The sequence below is a fragment of the Opisthorchis viverrini genome (genome assembly GCF_000715545.1).
Source record: "Opisthorchis viverrini unplaced genomic scaffold opera_v5_11, whole genome shotgun sequence".
Taxonomy (NCBI): Eukaryota; Metazoa; Platyhelminthes; class Trematoda; order Opisthorchiida; family Opisthorchiidae; genus Opisthorchis; species Opisthorchis viverrini.
Genome location: NW_008751667.1, coordinates 200,261 through 221,492, shown reverse-complemented (window position 1 = coordinate 221,492; position 21,232 = coordinate 200,261). Strand labels below are relative to the sequence as shown.

The 21,232-nt window shown below is 43.0% G+C and overlaps 2 protein-coding genes across 2 annotated transcripts in view; one reads left to right on the top strand and one right to left on the bottom strand.

Annotated features, from left to right (window-relative positions):
• The window catches only part of T265_01023 (hypothetical protein), a gene marked incomplete at both ends in the record, with an annotated part of 3,380 nt that extends 2,736 nt beyond the window's left edge, over positions 1-644 (bottom strand). Inside the window, one exon of the mRNA XM_009164966.1 lies at positions 636-644. Coding sequence (XP_009163230.1) covers positions 636-644 — 9 coding nt within the window. The remainder of the gene's footprint in view (positions 1-635) is intronic.
• T265_01024 (hypothetical protein) overlaps positions 1-1,061 on the top strand; it is a gene marked incomplete at both ends in the record, with an annotated part of 4,132 nt that extends 3,071 nt beyond the window's left edge. The window contains one exon of the mRNA XM_009164967.1: positions 898-1,061. Coding sequence (XP_009163231.1) covers positions 898-1,061 — 164 coding nt within the window. The remainder of the gene's footprint in view (positions 1-897) is intronic.
• Positions 1,062-21,232: the final 20,171 nt, after the last annotated feature.

The following is a 21,232-nucleotide window of genomic DNA, read 5'->3' as shown; positions in this document are numbered from 1 at the left end:
TATCTTTCATACATACGTCTTCCTCTACTCAACTATCGCCTGACAGCAAACAGTCAGTACAAACAATTCCAAGGCGGACGAATTTTAGAGTACGGCTAGTTTTGACATTAAAACGACCAGCGCATTGTACTCACGCAGTAGAAAAGTACCATCATATGACTGATATTCATCTGTTTGACAGGACGTGATCATTTGCGCATACGTTTCATTCCCACCAGGTGATACTTTCCAACCATTATCAAGTAGGACTTGATTTAAAAATCGCGAGTTCCCTTAGCCTCAGGGCAACCCTGCCAGAAGAGACAGGAACGAGGGTTTATAAATCTAGTTTAATGAAACAGGGCCTTAGAATATTAGGCAACTTCCAATGTGTTGCAGCATGTCCTGTGATGTACCAATGTGCCCAAAAATGGCAAATGTTGTGCAGAAATGAACAAAGGGACAGACAGCTCGGTGGAAACGTTGATCAAGTGGCAGTCTACCGTGTGAGTCAAAAAGCCAACCAAGTCAAGGATTTCGTCAACAGCGCTCCCATAGTTTCTCTGAATGGGCTGTCTTATTAGGCTAGATTAGAGGACCACACAGGACAACCACGAATGGAACCGGCACTTTTTTGAGCAACACGTCATGCTCACTTTTTTCATTTTTTTCCCGAAAAAAAAATTGGTTCCTTCCCATAAGTATCCCATGTTCCACACGAACATCAGAATTCCTCTTGGACTTTTCAGAGTTTCTCTCCAGAGAGTTTTGGGTAAGGAGAACCGAGTTAGAATCCGATGTAGGGATGGCTCTAAAGGTACCTGTTTTTTAGTAACTGCTCAGAGATCTGCAGGTGATTAAACTTTAATAAGAATATAAATTTATTACCTCCCTATTGGAGCTTAAAAATGTAGGCAGTGACGGACTATCGCGAGAACAAACTACTGTGTTCAAAAATGTTCCTTACGCGGAAATTTCTGCTAAGTTTGCCCCAAAACTTTCATCAATCTGTAACACATCAGGAATACAAAGATGAAATCTGTTTGGTTACCTATCATACACTTAGTCAGTGGCATCTATAGACGTAATGCTCGAATATCGTAATGACTGAAACATGAGGCGGCCTGGTGCAGCAAATTCGGTTGCCTGGAAACATCAAAACCGAGAGATTCAGCTGGGTTCCAGGTGAGTCTCTCGAAAAACCAAATTAGTTTGCAAATGAGTGTATATTCGCCAGTTTCGTGAGATTCGAGTTCAGATACAACATAAGGTTGACATAAACTCGGGGACTGTGTCTACCTGCTGAGCCCGAATTGGGAGGGCAAAACCGGTCGTGTGCTGTCGACGAATTTTCAGCAACCTTATGAGTAGTGCATTACGTCTAAACATGTATCGCGATTTCTCGAATATCGTAGCGATTAAAACACGAGGCGGCCTGGTGCAAAACATTCAGTTGCCCGGAAACATCACAAACGAGAGATTGAGCTGGGTTCCAGGTGAGTCCCTCGCAAAGCCAAATTTGTTTGCAAATAAGTGTATTTCGCTAACATAGAGCATTTGTTGATCCAGCAACCCGAGAAGTTTGTATCACGCTACGGTTTTGTCCAAGTCGATAATCATTGGTTTAAATATTAACTACGATGAGTGAATGGTGCTCATTCGTAGGTTTGTTTAAAAGTGTACCGATCATTGTGGTCAAAGAAAATAAGAGGTTCACAAAGGGTAGAAATGAGACCTCTACGCTCATCGGACCAGTGTTTGCCAGTCGGAGTTGCTAGACCTCTTTTACGAGAGTGAAATAAATATACGTGATTTACCACAGCAGCGTTTGTCAACCCTAAAGAACCTCAGAATGGGATGTACCAGTCAGGCAGCTAACGCCATTCTCAAGCTTGATAAAAAAGAATCAGCTGATTCATGAAACAAAGTATGGGAGTTTGTAGTGCTGCCAGTCTCAACCTCCTCTGGTGACGCAATTTCACAGCTGAGAGGAGAGTCCCATTGAATCAGTTTAGGCGATTAAAGTAAGACGCAGTAAGACTGATGTTGACTTTATAACGTTGGTAGGATTTCTAGTTTCATGTAAAATGCCGTGTTGCGGTTTTTAAAAGGCCCACTTTCTTTCTGAACAACGTTCACTGTTCCCCATGCTTCCCAAAAGTAAATTTATGGCGGTTTTTCACCCCCCTCCCCTTGCACATGCATTAACAAAGTGCTCCCGCGTAAATGCTCCAGCATTTCAGCTTAACAGCAAATACGGTTCTCGCAATACTCATGGACTTAATATTCGGAAAGGATATGCACAGTTTCAGAAATAGAAAAAGGCATTCACGAGAAACAGGGTAGCTTTTTCCAAGGATTCCACGCGTAGTTATATTATTTATTTATTTATTTATTCATTTATTTTATATTAATGACGTTAAATGCACGCTGCTAGAATAAAAGTTCCCTCCTGGGATAACCATTCCTTATCATAACTGCTCATCGACTCATATAGAGGTAATATATCGATCCATCCACGAAAACGATAGTGTTGTCCATCAGTAAGTGGGTTATGTCATCTATCTTAGAACCAAATGTCTATTCTGTATGAATGCACACAATACATAAACCGTGTATTTCAAGAACGTTCAACCGCTTACTCATTGGTGAATTCTCCAGCGCACACTATCACCTTGTATACAGTCTCATCGCATCGCGGACTGATTTCACTGTTAAGACTCATTCGCAAGGAGACGTTGGCCCGACTCTGGCAAGGAAACAAAGATTGAGCAACAATGAATGACACACAATCAAGAATTAAGACAAGCTGCAAAGTTTCAAGATCTTTACAGCTAAAAATAGTCAGTCTGAGGAGAGGCATTACTTGGGATTGTGTTAGATACTGACAAGGATCTAAATGCTTGCTGAAAAGCATAAAGAAGCCTATCATAGTAACTCTAGAAAAGAGGTTCGTTCCGAAAAATGAATGTGAAGTTCGAGCTTGAAGACTGGCATCCTAAGTGGGAACCATCACTTTGTCTGTACTAGTGAAAGGAAGGAAGCCTTCACTGTGCAGTCATTTATTATAAAATGCTAACTGAACAGTTACAGCCTATTGGACAGGGAAGCAAAACTCTTATGTGCATCTTATTTACAAAAACTGAACCTCCATTTTCTTTTGAACGCGTCTTCCTGAATTTTCCTGGATATCCATTGACTGTCGCTCAGATCCAAGCAAATGTTACGAAGCGACTCCACAAATTCCGCAACAGATTTCATTTTCAAGAGACGCAAAGCGAATTCACAATAAAAAAACATACTACTAGCATGCCTCCCCATCAGTAGTATCACCGTTACACCGGCAGCTTCTCCAGAGGAGGGTCAGGAAACTTTCTACCATTTCAGGGTCAAATTCCCTGTGGCGTCTGACTACTAACAACGTAGAAGCCACGCAACACGTACGGGGAAAGTTGATCACCGCTTTTATTGTAGCTCCTTACATTCGAAATTACTGAAGAGATAGGAGTAAGCTCGAATGTTTCTACTACTAGTGTGACGGTGTATGCTACTGAAAAAGCATGTGAGTAGCGTCTCGTTTGTAGCTCGATCCATGAATTTCATGGAAGGTTGATTTGGGAATTACTGAACTCTGTTTAGCTTGTTCAACATTTTTTGGTATTTAGACAACGTCCAGGAGAGTCCAACAGGAGGGTCGTAACCATTTATTTCGCGTTGGTCAACGAACAACTTCGTACTCGATGCTGCACTTCCTTTTGCCAGCCCAGTCCGCGTTTTCTACGATTTCTCCACGCTCAGTCGACAACTCTGATAAAATTTGTGCGCCAAAACTCGTCACAATCATTTTACCAGAAAGGCTTGCCCGTTCAAATAATTTCCTAACATAGTATCCCCTGTAAATTCTTGAAGAGTCAGTGGCCGAACTCTCCTCTAGGTTACAAACGAATATCTCAGTGAAGGTCATACTACGACCCTCTTGTTCAATAGGGTGGAAGGATGTCTCGCATGCCCTCCCCCGACTCAGCAAGTGTCTGGAAGTTCAAAGGGGGAACCCTCATTTAACCTAGATGGCACTGTGGGTTCTGACATTTTTGGGAATTTGGTATAGGTGAGCAAATGAGAGCTCTTCGACAAACCCGTCAGTTTGCTCTTGCATTTTGAAACCAGAAAAAGGCAAGCAACTAAACTGTAGAATAATTTTCTGAGGAACTCGAAAAATGAGAAGATATTGGAGGTGTTTTCAAGGGATCAGAGAAAGATATCGGTTGCTAAATTGTCAACGTCATATCTGCTTGCGTTATTACCGTTGTCTGTGGAAGCTATTAAGAATCAACATGAAAACAAATCTTGCATTCATTGCTTATGAATGGTGATTTTCTAAACAACCGTAAACCCGTGGCTGTCGTTGTTAGCCGTGGCCTTTTGTTTTTGGACTTGAAAGGTGGTACCCGATACATGACTCTGGAATCTGAGTTGAGATCAACTTCATGAGTATTGTTCACCTAGTAAACTTAGGTTCGTACGCGCGGCATCTTTTAGTTGAGGCTTCCGGACGATGCCATTGGAAATGTTTGAATAACTGTGTTTGTATCCGACTCACCTAATTTAGTCAGCCGAAATAGGAAAATAAATAAATAACGGCAGGATTTGTCGGTGCGGTCTCTTCAACCTTGAAGTTTTCAGAACGAACTGGTCAGTTGGTGAGTACTGCTCTGAAACTAGCTGCACCACAGGTTTACAGAATAAAGCGGGACAATCTTTTGGCTAGAATATCTGCCAGTTGGTCATCGTCGTAATATCAAGAGTAGCTTCTTATCGGCAGTTGGCAAAGTTGCTTCATGCCATCGTTCTCCAACCTACTGACAAATTCACCTTAAATTGTATTGATCCTTTAGAATCACTACCTGGTGCGAGCTATCGACTCCTTCGGTGTAATATAAACGTTTTCTTAACAACAGTTTTTTATAAATATCTCAAGATAAGAAAACCAAGGGTTTTCCTCTCATTTTCATTTGCGATATTTGTCATGATATAACGGCGATACTACTGGTGAGAGAGGCATACGAGTAGTATGTTTTCTTCAAGTAAATACATTTTGCGTCTCTTGAAAATGGCGATCTGTTGCATAATTTATGGAGTCACTTGGTGGCATTTGCTTGAATTTGAGCAATAGTTAATGAATATCCAGGAAAGTTCAGGGAGACGCGTTCAAGGAGAAGATGGATATTCAATTTTGTGAACAAGATGCTTATGAGTTTTGCTTCCCTGTCCAATAGTCTGTAAAGGTTCAGTTGGCATTTACTAATAGCTAACGCAACAAAGGCCTTCTTCCTTTCAATGATAGTATTTCAAGCATGCTCACAAACTGTAAGCCCACTAAAGTAGTAAGTTTGTTGCCCTACGGTTCCTTATTCTGTTGTTCCGAATTTACAGATTAGCATCATTTGACCAAATAATCATTTAGATTGATCAGAATCGCAATCAAAAGACAGTTAGGGAAGTCAGTTTTACAATTTTGTTTGAAAACAGCTGTAACCTTTGCATAAAAGAAACTACTCACACGGTTGCTGAAACCTCTTCGACAGCCCTTCAGTAACCTTATGAGTAGTTTCCTTTATGAACATATACTGCGATATCTTGAATATCGTGCCAACTGAATCATGAGGCGGCCTGTGTGCAGTACATCCAGCTGTAGAATATCATAAACGAGTGATTCAGTTGAGTCTGTCGTGAAAACCAAATTGATTTGCAAATGAGTGTATTTCTCGAAAGCTGTAACCTTTACCCCACCAAAAACGACAGTAACTGATCAACACCCTGGTAAGTGTAAGGTGGCCCTTCTAAGAGAGGCTGCCCGTGGGAGTGAAAAAGTGGCTTTCACTTCGAAGGAACGTTTGGACGCTCAAGTTGATTGGCAACGAAAATTATTCTGAATCTACAAAAGTATCTTCAGGAAACGGCAAGTAAAGCTTACGGGGCCTGGCAAGTTTAAAGTATACAGCGACCGTTATGTTGATAATCCTTGACAGACTGTCATAAACCTAGAACAGTCCAAAGGCTGACGGAATCGAACGGCCTCACTTTTAACTTCCATTTCTCACGAAATGCCTGTCTAAAGACCTGGGCTGTGTAGCTGGATTGGCTGTACCGACGTGACTAAGCCTCCACTAACTGACTGTAAGCGTTCGTACTAGATAAACAAAACCAACCGTTGTTAACCTCGCTTCTTTTAGCAGATATCATGTTGACTGAAGAGCACATGCCGTGTGACCAATCAATTGTGAAAGAAGTCCAACTGACAGGTGCGCCTGGAAATCGCATGACGGTGACTTGGGAGTAAACAGTAAGACAGGGTTTAGTTCTGTACATAATGCTTAGTTAAAGGTCAACAAAAATCATTACTATGCCGAATAGTGCTCAAGTTATCTGATTTCTGAACGCTGGGCTCCTTCTTTGGGAGTGTTAGTAGCAAAAGAACCAAAAAAATTTTCGGAAACGATCCAAACACCGAGACAAAGTGATCTTCTTAGGTGGGAGGTCTCTACTCGGGCGAAGAGCCTGAAAGGGACCGGGGTCTAACAATGCATAACGTGAGAAGATTAAACCCCGAGGGGACACATTCAGACTGTTGAAGCATTTTTAGGGAATCAAGCTCTCACATTATCCAAAGACTTACTAAGCACCCGAGTTCATCATTCACCTCCCTCCTCTTAAAATAGAGCCAAAGGGTAGTTCCTGAGAACCGGATGAATAAAACATTACCATGAAACAAGTGAGGAAATAGAATAAACACATTCGGATAGTTTCTATCGTAATTTTGTGTCGCGTCATTCCGTTTCACTGCACTTGGTGGTTGATATTGAGTACAAGTTGAACATGAGTGTCTCCGTTTTCAGCCTCGCGAAGGAGGCGGTCGGAGGTTTGGCTGAGAGAGAAGATCCATACTCTGCCAAACTCATTTATGAGGTGATCTTTAGTGAAGGTGTACTTTTTGCCACAACGAATTTGTGGAAGGCACTCCTCAGGTGAGGGAAATCTCCATAGTGGTGACGCCGTCTTCTGCAGAGGAAGCAAGAGTGAGAAGCGATCACCTTTCTATTCACACTAGTTTAATGGCAACTGACCGGCACATCTAAGCTAGATGTCAGTTGGATGTCTCTGACTGCATCTGAAATTTATTCACTCAAATCAACTTACGCATTTTTGTTCAGGTCTCTCACGAACCGGTACTCTAACTTCGTTATCTCCGTGCGAAGTTGCACCATCAAACATCACATCCGCCGGGAAATTGCATCACTTGTTCCTGATACGGTGGTGAGTTCTTGTCTACAGGGATTTAGTTAAGCATCGATGACGTGATAACTGCTCATATTACTACGGTATTCTTTATACCTGTCCCCCCGGCTTGCATGGCAGTGAAACGTTCTTGTATCTTCACAACTTTATATGTAAGAAATCGGTTCCTTCATCTAAGAATATCAGTCCATTAGCTTGTTCTTCAGTATTGATACATCCCATATTTGTCAACCGAAGAAGTTCATGTCAATTAGTGGAAAACTTTTGCTTTTCACTGCCTGAACGGGGACACGACGATCATACATCCTGCCATCCGCTGGGGGGTTGCGGGATACGTATTGTCCATACCCACATCACTCTCGCTTGAACAGTCGTCCTCTGGTCCTGACGTAGTTATTCTAGTGAGTCCACACCAAAGGGAAGGAAGCACTGGACTCGAGGTTCCGCTTCTCGGCTTTTCAGAACAGACTGACCTCATTTAAAAGATGAAAGCCCAAATGAAAATTACTAGATCCAATAGCTCTTTTCAGTTGTCGAGTTTAGCTGAAAATCGGGTTCCCGGTGTGAACGCGGATATTCAGTCATGTACCTGACGATCTACGCCAGGCACGCGAGATTTTTGTGACCTGTAATGGGACGCATTTGTGAGTTCTCCTCAGGGCAGGCCTTCACTTTACGAACGATGGGAGAAAATGATCCAAAGCCGCGTGTTAACTAGCAGATTTAACATCAACCAATGCTTTCCGATCAGATGAAGTTGCGTGAGGCTCATTCCCTCTCTCTTTATACTGAACTAAGCCTCCGAATATGTACTGCTGATGAGTTCTAATAAGAGCAAAGCTCGAGTCCAGTACTTCCCCCGTTTGGTATGGACTCGCCAGAATAGTTACGTCAGGGCAAGAGGACGACTGTTCAAACGAGAGTAATGTGACTATGAACATCCTGCAATCTTGTAACAAGCCAGAGACCGTAAAAAATGGCTACTTTTCGTCCTAAAAGGGGTACAGTTCGCTTACGAAAAGTTTACTGCGGGACGAGAATTGAGACAAGATTCATAGACTTGTATATCACAACGGAATGATCGATGTTTGTTCCAAACGCAGTCCGCCTTTTTCATTCACACAAAGGAATGATTTTTAAAAAGGTAACAGGTGTTTCAAGGACACTTTATTGTGTGTACATTTAAACACTTGCTTGATATCGGAAACACCTACGTGCTGCTTTTGCAAAGTCAGAAAGACTCACCGGTGCCGCAATGGCTTTGGGGGCAAGTGCTAAACTGATGAGAAAATGTCCAACCAAAAAGTACATTGTCCACGTGCGAAGTCACATAGTCCCAAATAAAGTGATTGTTCACCGATGATTGTAGAGCACTATTTATCACTTGGTTCTGCGTATTTTATAGGTAGTACTGGTCAGTGACAATTGTGGCCACTGTCCGTGTATGTCTGTCGGTGTGTGTGTGTGTCGGTGTTTGACAATGCGCGCGTGTGTGCGTTTGTGCGCGTGTGCGTGTGTGTGCGTGAGAGATCCAGGATCCGATTCGATGTGCCAGGCCGAATGCATCTCCGAAAGTAGCCAATAGCATCAAACCGAAATGCTGACTACGTGATGTTCACCGAAGTTGAAACTTGCATGAACTGACTCACAGTGCACGGAGAGTGAACATCCAATGTGCAAGGGAACAAGTCTCTTTTCAGATGGAAGTGTGCTCGGTGTTTTAACGGTGGGGTCTATTTCTTTCAGTCGTTGAGTGGCCTCACATTGTTCTTCGGGACACAAGGAAGCTCTACGGCACAAATCAGAACATTGCTTTCGCTTTGGTCGTGTGGACAGCGTCTGTGCTACACTGTTGGCATCCAGCGGCGTCACTCGTTTGATGAAACGCCGTTCTGGTGATCATTTCGTGTACACTGAAGAGTATTGATCACAAATATCATACTTGATTAGGACCCACTGGATGGACCAGTTACTGGGCAGGATGTTCTTGGTACTCAGGAGCGTACGCACCAAAGTTTGTGCTCACGCATCCAACCACAAATTCGTCGGATCAACCAGTCTTTTCGCTGTAGATGCTTTCTTAGTGAACGCAGACGGAAAATCCAGTCATAAATCCCATTTGCAGTTTCCAACAATGCATGTCTGTGTGACATGGCGTTTTTCACAAACATGTTTAAAAACCTATACCACGATATCTTCGATGCGGTGCAAATCGAAAAATGAGGCTGCCTAAAAGAGAGATTTAGCCATGGTTCAGCTGTGTCCCCTCTCAACACCGACTCAGTCTGAAGATGAATCTAGCTGACCGATTGCGTCGTACTGATTCAAATTCTGTTTTAATCAATTTCCACAGCAGGCGATCGCCTGACTAATGGCGTAAGACAAGACAGTCCTCTCTCAGTATTCCTCCTCAGATTCATTCTTGGTGTGTTAGTTGAAATTTCTCTGCATGTATCTGAAACCTCGGGGATCGAAATGGGCAATCGCTCAAAAAACGATACTGTTGTCCTTGGTTCAGATCACTGAAAGATGCCAGTCATTTTGAATAGTTTAAAGCATTACGCTCCACGGTTTGGTATGCGCCCCACACAGTGAAAGGTGCTGCTACAATACCAAGTGAATTCAAGCCCAAAAAGCATGCTTGCAGACCAGCGTATCGACGTATTAGATAAATCTGTTTACCTGAGCAGTTGTATAAATTTCTAGTGCTTGGCTGAACACGAGATTACTGATCGAGTCGGAAAGTTTACGGAACCTCTGCTAGCCTTACGGTGTGATATCAATTTGTCTGTTAAGGGCAGATTATACACAGTGGTAGCAGCGCTATCCCCACTGTTTGATGGATCAGAAACATGGCCTCTTCGTGTGGAGGATGTAGGGAAGTTGATAGCTTTTGAGTGCTGTTGTCCCTGGATTATTGGTCGGAGCTGGTTGCAACATGGGATTGGCAATTCTGTGAGAAAGAGACTTTCCTGTAGTGGGTGAGCTACTCACACTGCATAGATTACGTGTTTCAAAACATGTAGTTTGTGTGTCAAAGAACCGTCTGCCTCGCACTGCTCTGTTTGCCCAACCCTGTGCTGATTGGATGCAACCGACATTGCGTGACTTGGCAATAAAGTGTGACAAAGTTAGCCAGTAAGCCCAGTCGGGTTTACAACAACAACCGCTTTCCTGGATGGGAACCTCGGGGCTCAACTTATCAAGGGTGGAGAGAAAGCTCAGTAAGGTAATCAGTGGAGCCCCTGCATCAAGCTGATTGCCTTCAACAAGTAGCTGCGGTCTCTCTGTTTTCTCAGAACAATATACAAGGCGAACTAATTTACCGTGTTTAGCCTCCAATGCTTGGCTACATCTCAAATTTTCCAGTGACCATGAATTTAGCATCTGGAACCAACGTACCTTGACACATGGATTATAGCTGGTAAAGCAAACTGAATTGACTTAAATTAAACTTTATATCTATCTTAGTTCAACGTTTTCAAATGGCCCACTTGGCAGACGAGGTATTTTGGCTGCTAGTGGAACGGTGATACTACTGATGAGGAGAAATGCGAGTAGTATGTGTTGCTCTTGGAAATTCGCTTTGCGTTTCTTGAAAATGGGAGATCTGTTGCGGAGTGTGGGGAGTCGTTTTGTAACATTTGCTTGGATTTGAGCAATGAATATTTGGAGTCAATGAATATCCAGGAAAGTTCAAGAAGACGCATTCAGGAGAAGATGGATGTCCAGTTTTTGTGAATAAGATGCAAATGAGAGTTTCGCTTCCGTGTCCAGTAGTCTGCGACTGTTCAGTTAGCATTTTCTAATAAACAGCTCCGCAGAGAAGGCCTTCTTTCTTTCACTAGTACTGATTACCGATAGGTTGGGTTCTTGGGTCAGTCTTCAAAGTGGTGAGGGCAACCAGGCGACCTTTTCTATACATTATAGTTTTCCACTGTCCAGTCGTTCTGACATAGTGTGACAATCGTTAGCCATCAGTTTGAAAAATCTGAGAGCTTTAGAGCTGTCTGTTCACGATGTTCAACCTTGAATCCGTTGCAAATTTGCCTCGAATATATGGCACTGCCTGTCGTACCCAAGTTCAGTGTGGTGTGCCGGTCCGGCGATAGATATTAACCCACTTCGTCTTCGATGGGTGTGTGGATAACACGTTGAACAGAACTTCCTTATGCCTGTATTTGTAATGTACTACTCATAAGCTTGCTGAAAATCCATCGACAGCCCACGACCAGTTTCGACCCTCTTGGGGCTCATCAGGTAGGCGCAGTCTCTCAGTTTCCGTCAACCTTATGTTCTACTTGAAACCAAATTGCACGAAATTAGCGAATATACACTCATTTGCAAACTAATTTGTTTTTTCGAGGGACTCACCTGGACCCCAACTGAATCTCTCGTTTGTGATGTTTTCAGGCAAATTAGTGTATATTCGCCAATTTCGTGCAATTTGGTTTCAAGGAGGACATAAGGTTGACGGAAACCTGGGGACTGCGTCTACTTGATGAGCCCCGAAAAGGGTGAAATCGGTTGTGGGCTGTCGACGGATTTTCAGCAACCTTATGAGTAGCACATCACAAAGCTATACATGTATCGCGATATCTCGAATATTGTACCAACTGAAACATGAGGCGGCCTGGTGCAGCACATTCAATTGCCTGAGAATATCACAAAAGAGAGATTCAGCTGGGTTTCAGGTGAGTCTCTCGAAAAACCAAATTAGTTTGTAAATGAATGTATATTCGCTAATTCCTTATGGCTGCTTCAAGAACATCCGAAAATTCTGTTCCCGGGTTATAGAGGATTCCAACTCAGTTACTTTACATGCTGGAGCTCAGGAAAACTATCACAACGCTCACACAACTTTGAATGAGGGCTTCCTTCTTTGCAGTTATTTGATAAGAGCGAAGGTCAGAAAGTATAATATTAGAACTCTTTTAGTAAAGCAAAAGTTCTCATTTCCCACGATCAACGGACTCAACTAGTTAGGAATTAGAGATTGAAACCTTGGTCTTTCGTCCTACGATCTCGCACGAACTTTAGCAAAATGAGAGTCCTTTGGAACACTAGTGGGGGTCAGTTACTGATCCTGGATTTAAACAGATCTGATCAGAAGTTAGAAACCTTTTTCCAGGAGTCTACATGGTCCCAAACGATTTCTCCTTTCTATTTAATTCAATCTATTGCCGATTATGAGTGTGTCTTGCGGTTTTGCTGACAATGAGCTCGGCTTACCCAGACATGTATAAACATTCGAATTAGAGGTATTCTCAGCGCAGAATATGGTCAGATTTGAGTTACCCGAATTCTGACTGAGTTCAGCGTACAAACTGCTGAGGAAATTGAGAGTCACTGTTGGTCGCAAGTGGACAAGAGAATACCATATCTGGGCAGAACAACTAGACCCTCCTCGTGCCTTGTGAAGCTGCTGGATTGAGGGTCTTTTGGTGTCGTTCTTCACCCGATTACGGTCCTGTGGAATGCACTACACAAATGCGATATTTAAGTCTATACACTAATTATAACTATGTCGAAAAGATGGGTGAAAGCCTTTGGGCATTCAGGCGACAGAGTGAGGTTTAAGGACAACAGAATCCACTTTGTTTTTTTAAAAATAGACTTGTACCTTTCCATGAGAGTTTTTATGATGTTATTGCCAGCATGATTACAAACGGCCCCAATATGAAAATATTCGGTATAGATCATCCTCACGTGTACATGGTGCTCCGGACAAGAACCAGTGCGCTTTTCAATTGACTGACTTACATAGTCCTACAAAACCATATAGTTGCCAGCCGCTTCACTCAAAGTGTGGCTTATAAGTGCCGACCAGCTGATCCACGATTAAATCACAGCAGTCCACTCCTTCGCCTGCCGTTGTTCCACGCGGCAAACTAAAGAAGCATAACCCGTTTTGGCTGAAATCCTTGTCTTGAAGGTCTGTCACTACGTGGCTGATACTAGTCATGTACTTTATTCGAACAACACTTCCCGAATACCGTATCAAGAGTGCAACGATTTAACCTGATCCGTCCAACATCCATAACCTACCACAGCTGAAGGAATTGCAGCTTGCTCACAAAACGCGGATCTGTACACTTGAAAAGCGTTAATTTGTGCGCCACGACTCCGACTGTCTGCTCACGTGACCCTCAATAACTCCGACAAACAATACCCCCACAAGAAGGGATTCAGCAGGGGCGCCTTGCTGATGATTCCCAAAGAGGACGAAACAGTCATACAGTAATGTTCAACTGTATAGCACAAACTGACTTTACGCTCGATTGGATTATTCCCAAATCTCCCCACAGGCCCAAAAAATCTATCCGAAAGGTTACTTTTTTCTTCTGTCAGTAGTGGTTCCTCACGCTTATCAACAGTCTGAAATGCCCAGAAAATATACAAATAATGAGTTTTCTCAAAGTAGTTGGAGTGATAAATACCCGATTTCCTTGACTGTCCGCGGTAACTACCGGATCACAAGTTCATACGTCACTGGTTGGGCACTTTAAAAGAGAGAAGCGAACACACGAACCAACAGGTTACCGAGTCACTCTGATCAGGTTACAGCCGGAAGAAATGAGATAGCTCGTAGGTTAGTCTGAGGTTGGAAGTCGTAAGTTTCCCTCGGATTCTGGTAAGCGTTATGCTTTATATGTGCCTGGATCAGGCAGATACCCGATTCGTTATTAAGTGGTCCGGCCATTTGTAGTGCAGTTGTACTCAAGCCGGGCTTAGTTCGACCACCACTTTAGAGAAATACACTGGTGTTTCTCCTGCACTGTCCGACAAACGCGTTGTACTAAGACTAAACCACCACGATTGTACCATTGGGTGCATAGTATTGGTGATAGAGTCAAAGTTACTCGTTCAAATGGAACTGAACCTCGGATCAAGATTAGCAGACATTCAGGCCATTACACTAAACCTCTTGACGTTCCGGCACTTGGCTCCACAGTAAGCTCTCTCAACCATCCACAAGTATTACACTGTTGTTGTGTGCTGTTTAAGGTAGGAAGAAGCATCGGGGTTTCCCTCCGACCAGACGCCCTGAAGCGTATATTTGGGCAAACTAGAAGTCTGTATTTGAAAAAATGTGCATAGCCTCTGAACCTCGAGATGGGATTGGTCAACTTGCTGTCGAATTAGCTTATGAAACCGGCCTCCATGGCTGCTTTCGTTCTTATCACGCATTGCCAGCTGTTTCAGTGGATCGATCAGGCTGATTGAGTCCAGTGCAGGAACGCCATCCTGGTAGACATCACCAACTGGCATCCTTGCCCATCCGAAAAATCCACCCTTCCCAAATTACAGTTTAAAAATACTGGATACAAGCATGTGGTATATTTCTCGAAAAACAGTTCGATTCGGGTTGACGGAAATTTGGGGACTGTGCCTACCTGATGAGCTCAGAGTGGAAGGGCGAAACCGGTCGTGGGCAGTCGAAGAGTTTTCAGCAACCTTGTGAGTAGTTTCCTTTATGAAAATATACTGCGATATCTCGAATATCGTGCCAACTGAAACATGAGGCGGCCTGTGTGCAGCACATTCAGTTGTAGAATATCATAAACGAGAGATTCAGTTGAGTCTCTCGTGAACCACCAAATTGATATGCAAATTGATGTACGCCCAGACTTGTTCTGTGACGTACTATAGGAGATTCAGTGTCAGTAAAAGGACCGTGCTATTCTATCAGAAAGGGCTTACTACTTTCCAAGTTCTTTTGTTAGGACTGGGCCGTTGGAACTTGAGACAAATCAATGGGTTTTTTATAACCTCTTTTTGAAACATCACTTTCACATCAACTTTACTGGCATCTTTAGAGGATTTTACTCCCAGAAGGAGTTGGATTTCGTTAACTAAACGCATATTGATGCTCGCGCAGTACACTCATTTGCATATTAGTTTGGTTTTCAGCTGAATTCAGCTGAATCTTTCGCCTTCATCATTCATCTTCAATTGAAAGTGCTGCGTAAAATTCGCCTCATGTTCCCGTCCGTACGATATTCGAAATAGCACAATGTATTTTCTAAGCGTAACACACTACTCATAAGGATGTTTAGAACTCCTCGATAGCCCAATAAACCGGTCCAACTCTTGTTGGGCTCATCAGGTTGTTACATCCCCCAGATTTCTGCCGATCTAACTGAACTCATATTGCATGCAGTCCGCGAATTACACGCTTTTACACACCAGTTTCTGATTTTAACGGGGCATTCAAGAGAATAGCAACTGAATCTCTCGTCTGTGGTGGCCTCCTTCAACTTGGTGTGATACACAAGGGCTGTCTTTGGTTTTACGTGATGTGATGATCGAGATATTGGAGTATATCTTCCTGAATGAGCCTTGTCCAAGGATTATCAGCAACCTTATGAGTGGTACTCTTTCGGAGAAAACATCCATTGATATTGTTTAGTCATACTGTTAATCGTGCCATCCTACGGATTGTCACTTTCAGCCACCACTGCTGCTACGCAGCAGAAAATCGCCTGGCATCAGAATAAATCATGTAGGCGAAAGAATGGGGCCGATGAATAAAGTATTCCACCTCCAGTTCATGCCTTCTAGATCTTGGCTGAGAAGGCGTCAATGTAAGCTCATTTAAATACATGTGCTGTTTTCTAGCTCAGAGTCGGTACGTTCTAAAAAATATATGGTGACAAGTTGTCATTAGGGGTAACCGTTTGCACACAGTGCTTACTCAGCGTTTGTGGTATCACACATCCGATGAAACCTGAACCATAGATAGACTCTAGTTTGTAGAAGAACTTTTATGGAGAAACGGAGTTGGCTTAGCACCGGTTTCTGTATGTCCATCAGCCTCGTGATCGTTTCTGTGGTGTGCGATAGGCAAGTTTGATAAAGAATTCACACTGTAACTTCCTTCCTAAAACTCGCTTACACAAACCAAGGAGCTCTTGAATAAGTAATATCTAGGGGGGAGACAAAGGCTGTCGAGTGGAGGTATTCTTTTCAAGGTTGTTTTTGTTATAATATGCACGTCCTGATTGACAATATCAACCCACCTATTTCTCAGGACTTACAATTAGCTAATGTCAAATGGGTGTTTCATCGAATCCAGGGGCTTAGAAACCCAAAAGTCTTGTTTCTGCAGTTGAGATCGCCTTACAGATGACCTATCGTCGACGGCATGCCAACGATAACAGGCACCGCGCATACCGTTGACCTTTCGCGAATATGAGCGTCTGGTGAACTTTTGAAGCTATGGTCCCAAATTCATCCGCCTAACTTATCAACATTAGCAACTCCAGGTACAGCGTTTCACCAAAAATTCGCTCTCAAGCTGACCGTTCATTTGCACCATAAGTATGATGCTCCTCAAGAGAAACGTATTCATAAAAACTGTATCTTTGTGCGAATATCGGCCGGTACTAAAAACGACAATGTTGGTTGCTCATCCAACATGAAAAATCGCGAGTACTCATTCAAAATTGATGATAAAGGCATTAATACTGTCACCTATCCCACTCAGGCTTCTGGATCTTCTCAAACTGCCCCAAGCAGACAATAGTCCATTCAGCACTACACAGAACTGCTTTGAACACCACGGCCTTCATTGGGTACGCTGTGATTAGACCCCTACTGATGTAACTATTGCTGTCTCCGCTCCAGTGTCTGAAAAAGACTCACCAACAAGGTATACAACAGCTCTGTTATCCGTGCTTCTCTGAAATGCCTGAACACTCATCACCGTTTGCAGGGATTGTATGGCATGCCTGAACACTCGTCAGCCGTGGCTGAATCGATTGGCTGCTTGGTCGTTCGATCTAACCTAGATACTTGATAGCTTCCCTACTGCGATTTTTGTGGGGTTTATGCGTCTCAGTGGGTTATGGACATTCTGACGGTCCCCTGACACCCACCGGTTGCGTGTCGACCAACTGCCTACTGGTCTGTCTCTAGAAAATACGCTCTGTAAAGTGTAAATATTTCTCTGTATATTTCAAGACCCCTTCTGATGAGTCTCTGAGCCAAGCTACGGGACGAGCTGCGTAGAAATCATGACAATGTACTGGATGATTCAGGATGGCGGAGCGGCCTTACGTAACCCAGTTGTTGTTCTTCAATCCTCTGTCTCTAGAATATCTTTTTTTGAGATATTGCCGACAAATTCACCGAACAAAGAGATTGGTCGAAAATACACCAGTGTTTCCCGACAGGACAACCGTATTTAGTCTCGTTTCTGGTGAGTTTGAAAAAAAACTCTTTTTCTTTTTCTGTCACATCGCCTGGTGAAGAACAAGGCTTCAAAAATATGGATCAGAGCATGCTTCCTCAAGAATGATCTCTCCAATGGAGACCACGGTTTGAGCTAGACCCATTGTCCGCAATTTCCTAAGGAGATCAGTGGAGATTTCGTCCTGTAAGTGAAGCCAATCTATGCTGAAAAGCCGAGAAGCACTGTACAGCTGTTTCATCCTTATTGGAAATTATCTGCAGTTCGCATCTTACGCGTATCTCCTAAGAGTTTCGAACCCATGACCTCCCGGTTAGTAGTCTGAACGAAAATCTCCTCACACTACCAACAATCTATAAGTAGCTCAGTGGAAGAATAAACTTCACCCGATGAGTGAAACTTCTATCTGAGAAGTCGTTGATCGAGGAGCCAGTCAACACGTGTGACCGCGTGATGTGGATCCCGTGACTGAATGATGCGCGGGGCTATATCCCGTCTAAGTGCGAGTTAATCACACTGCTGATCAACCGCCCGTGGCCGAATGGTTAGGTGTTCAAACTACTGGCCAGGAGGTCGCGGGTTCGAGACTCTCCGGAGTTTCGTGAGATGCGCACTGCTGATGATTCCCAATAAGGATGCAAACAGCTATCCAGTGCAGCTCGGCTTTTCAGCATAAATTAGCTTCACTTACAGGATGAAACCTCAACAAAACTCCAAAAGCTCCTCACTCTACCGACCAGGAGATGGAATGTGGCACTTTAGTCGTCCAGGGGCACGCTAAGTTCTGCTCTCGAAGTAACAGTTTTTACGAAAGAAAATACCGAATGTAATTGTACTTGTCAAAATCAACTCCGCTGAATCTCATACAGAGGGAGATATGGTGTCATTTCAAACGACAGTTTCCGACAAACTGGATCAATCTGAAGCTTGATTAGCGCTCATTAGGTGCCTTGCCTTCAATATGTCAGGCTGAATCTCCTCGCCAACAATCGAAGTAATTCTTCCAAGGGTAGAAATTAATGACGATGAGAAATCTGCCAGTTGCCGATGCAATCTCCTTGAAATTTTGTGAGCGTGGCTGTCGTGAAGCTGATATCAGTACTCATGAGGGTATCTCCAACGAGTTTAGAATGTAGAACGTGTCACCCAATACAGAACGTCCCTTATTCAAGATTCTCTCACTGGGTAGTATAATTTGTGTTCATTAATTAATTAATACTAGTATTTTGTGACACGCTGATTCACTCACCAGGTTTTCATGTTATACCGTTTTCCTCTTCAACTAAGGACATTTCTCTAAAATTTTGATCAGTTTTGATGTGGTATGCATGCAGAATACGAGCATGTCGCTCCATTCTCAAGGGCTGAGGAACAATAACAAAGCCATTCGGGTTGAGAACATTTCAGCGCGTGTGATAACTTTTCCTACGCAATACACAAAGTTATTTTTTTCGTAATTTTCCCATAATTTGTGCTCGAGGTTCTTCAACTATTTACACATTTCTATTTCGAGGCAATCCACAGTTTCAGAGGGCGTTTTCCATGGGGAAACGGGCCTGGTCAGTATGTTTCATGTGATTTTCAGTTTCTTTGTAGGTTCATTTGTGTGTTAAGAACAACCTGACGGTCAAATATTACAGACAGGAATAATGGTTCCATTAATATGACTCGAAAGAGTGACGAGTTTATAAAGGAAACTACTCACAAGGTTGCTGAAAAGTCTTCGACAGCCCACGACCGGTTTCGCCCTTCTTGGAGCTTATCAGATAGGCGCAGTCCCCGAGTCTCTGTCAACCTTATGTGTTACTTGAACCCAAATTGGACTGTTTTTGAGAAATACATTCACTTGCAAATCAGTTTGGTTTTCACGAGAGATTCAACTGAATCACAGTGTCGATCCATTCTTTACAGCAAGACGGGAAAAGCCATAATTTCGCTATTCTGTTGCTGATGTGATCATCACGTTTCAAAGGACGGACTTCAAAATTGCAAAACCTACACTCTTGCTTTTCCCATCCCACATCGTTAGCCAGTCACTCAGATCGTGGATGAATTTCATTCTTCCTTTTTTCGGCTTCATCTGATAAGCTCTTCTCCTGGCCCCGAGTCTGTAGTACACTTACTTTCAAATCAGTCGGGCTTTAGAAGTGGAGGACCTCGAAGAAATTGATGCAACTGTCTGGATTTTAAGTCTGAATCGAAAGGCCTAGCTCGTGATTTGGGCTTTTCACAAATACCGCCTCATACTGACACACTTAATTCTCAGTAACCCTCGGGTTTTGTAGGCACTGTACCAGGTAAACATTATGCAAACATCACCTTTTTGAAACTGAGGGTATCCTTTGGTATCTGTGGCTTCATTATATATCCACTATGTCTCCCTCAGGCTGAGTTTCATAAACTGAAAAATGCCTGTTCAGTGAAATTTTCCGTTGAAAGTGCTTGCCTACAGCGTTAGAACAAAAATTCCATTTTAAATATGTTAAAACGCCTTCACTCTTTTCTAACTGGACTATACACAAACACACTCGCTCGTGAATCAATTTGGCTGCGAGACTCAAATGAATTCCCGTTGAAGAGTTTTCACCAACCTTGTGAGTAGTTTCCTTTTTTGTGGATTATACAAACTGAACTGTATCCAAAATAAAGAACTGTTTGTTCCACTTGCATTAGTATTCTGATCGCCTCTCACTGTGTTTCTGTAATGTGCGATCTTGATAGATCAGTAACTCCCTTGCTTTAATGTCCCATTCTGCACTTATCCTAACTTCTAGACTATATGCAGAAACATTTCGCATGGTGGAATGGACGTTCGCGTGACACCGTGAGTTAGGAAACATGAAACACTTTACACATTCATTAGGGTTATCGAATGTGTACAAAAAATGAGGCCCACAGTGAACGATTGGGAGAACAAAACGTTTGAAAATTGCCCCCATGCAGGACATTTGATTGACTATCCGCAGTAAGAAGTCTAATTTTGTCAGGAGAACACTGTGAAAAATTTTCTGCATATTCAGTGTTGAAATTCCCCCGTCTTCCTTCTTCCATATTGGTTGTTAGGCGAAACAAGCTAACAAGCAAAAATCAGCTGCTGTATTGTTCCCAATCGTAATGAACACTAATCCTGCACATCATGGGTATTCCGAGAGCAATTCAGTCTAGGGGATTAGTTAAGCGCGTTGTCATCTCAAAAATTATCCCAAATAATTTTGCTCCAAAATGCATCTGTCCGCCTGCATTTCAAAAACAGTCGATTCCTGCCTGTCGGACAACCAACGATATGCCAAATGAGGCAGTCAGTCAGTATTATTTCGAGCATAATGCAACTAAGGTCGTCCAATCTGGTGCACCAGCTAATTTGCATAAAGCAGGAAGTGCCAAAACGTTTCACTACTAAATATTGATTTAAGTAGTGAGAAATACCAAACCTATTCTGGTCAGCACCCGGATCGACAGTACATTCAGACAATTCGTCAACGGCGTAATCCGTTCGAAAAACTTGCCTCGTTTACAACTCAGTGTACTATACTTTAGATAAGCGATAGGATTTGCGTATGATTCTTTGCCCAGATGGCCACTTTTAGGCTTCTGGATGGTGAGACACCCATGGCGTCAGAGTGGTTTATCCCGGAATCTCAAGGGACGTGTGTATCGAGATACAGTACAGACTGTTTTGTTGTATGGCTGTGAGACTTGGCCTATTCGAACAGCGGAACTGAGACGTCTTCAGGTGTTCGACAATCGTTGTCTCAGAACCAT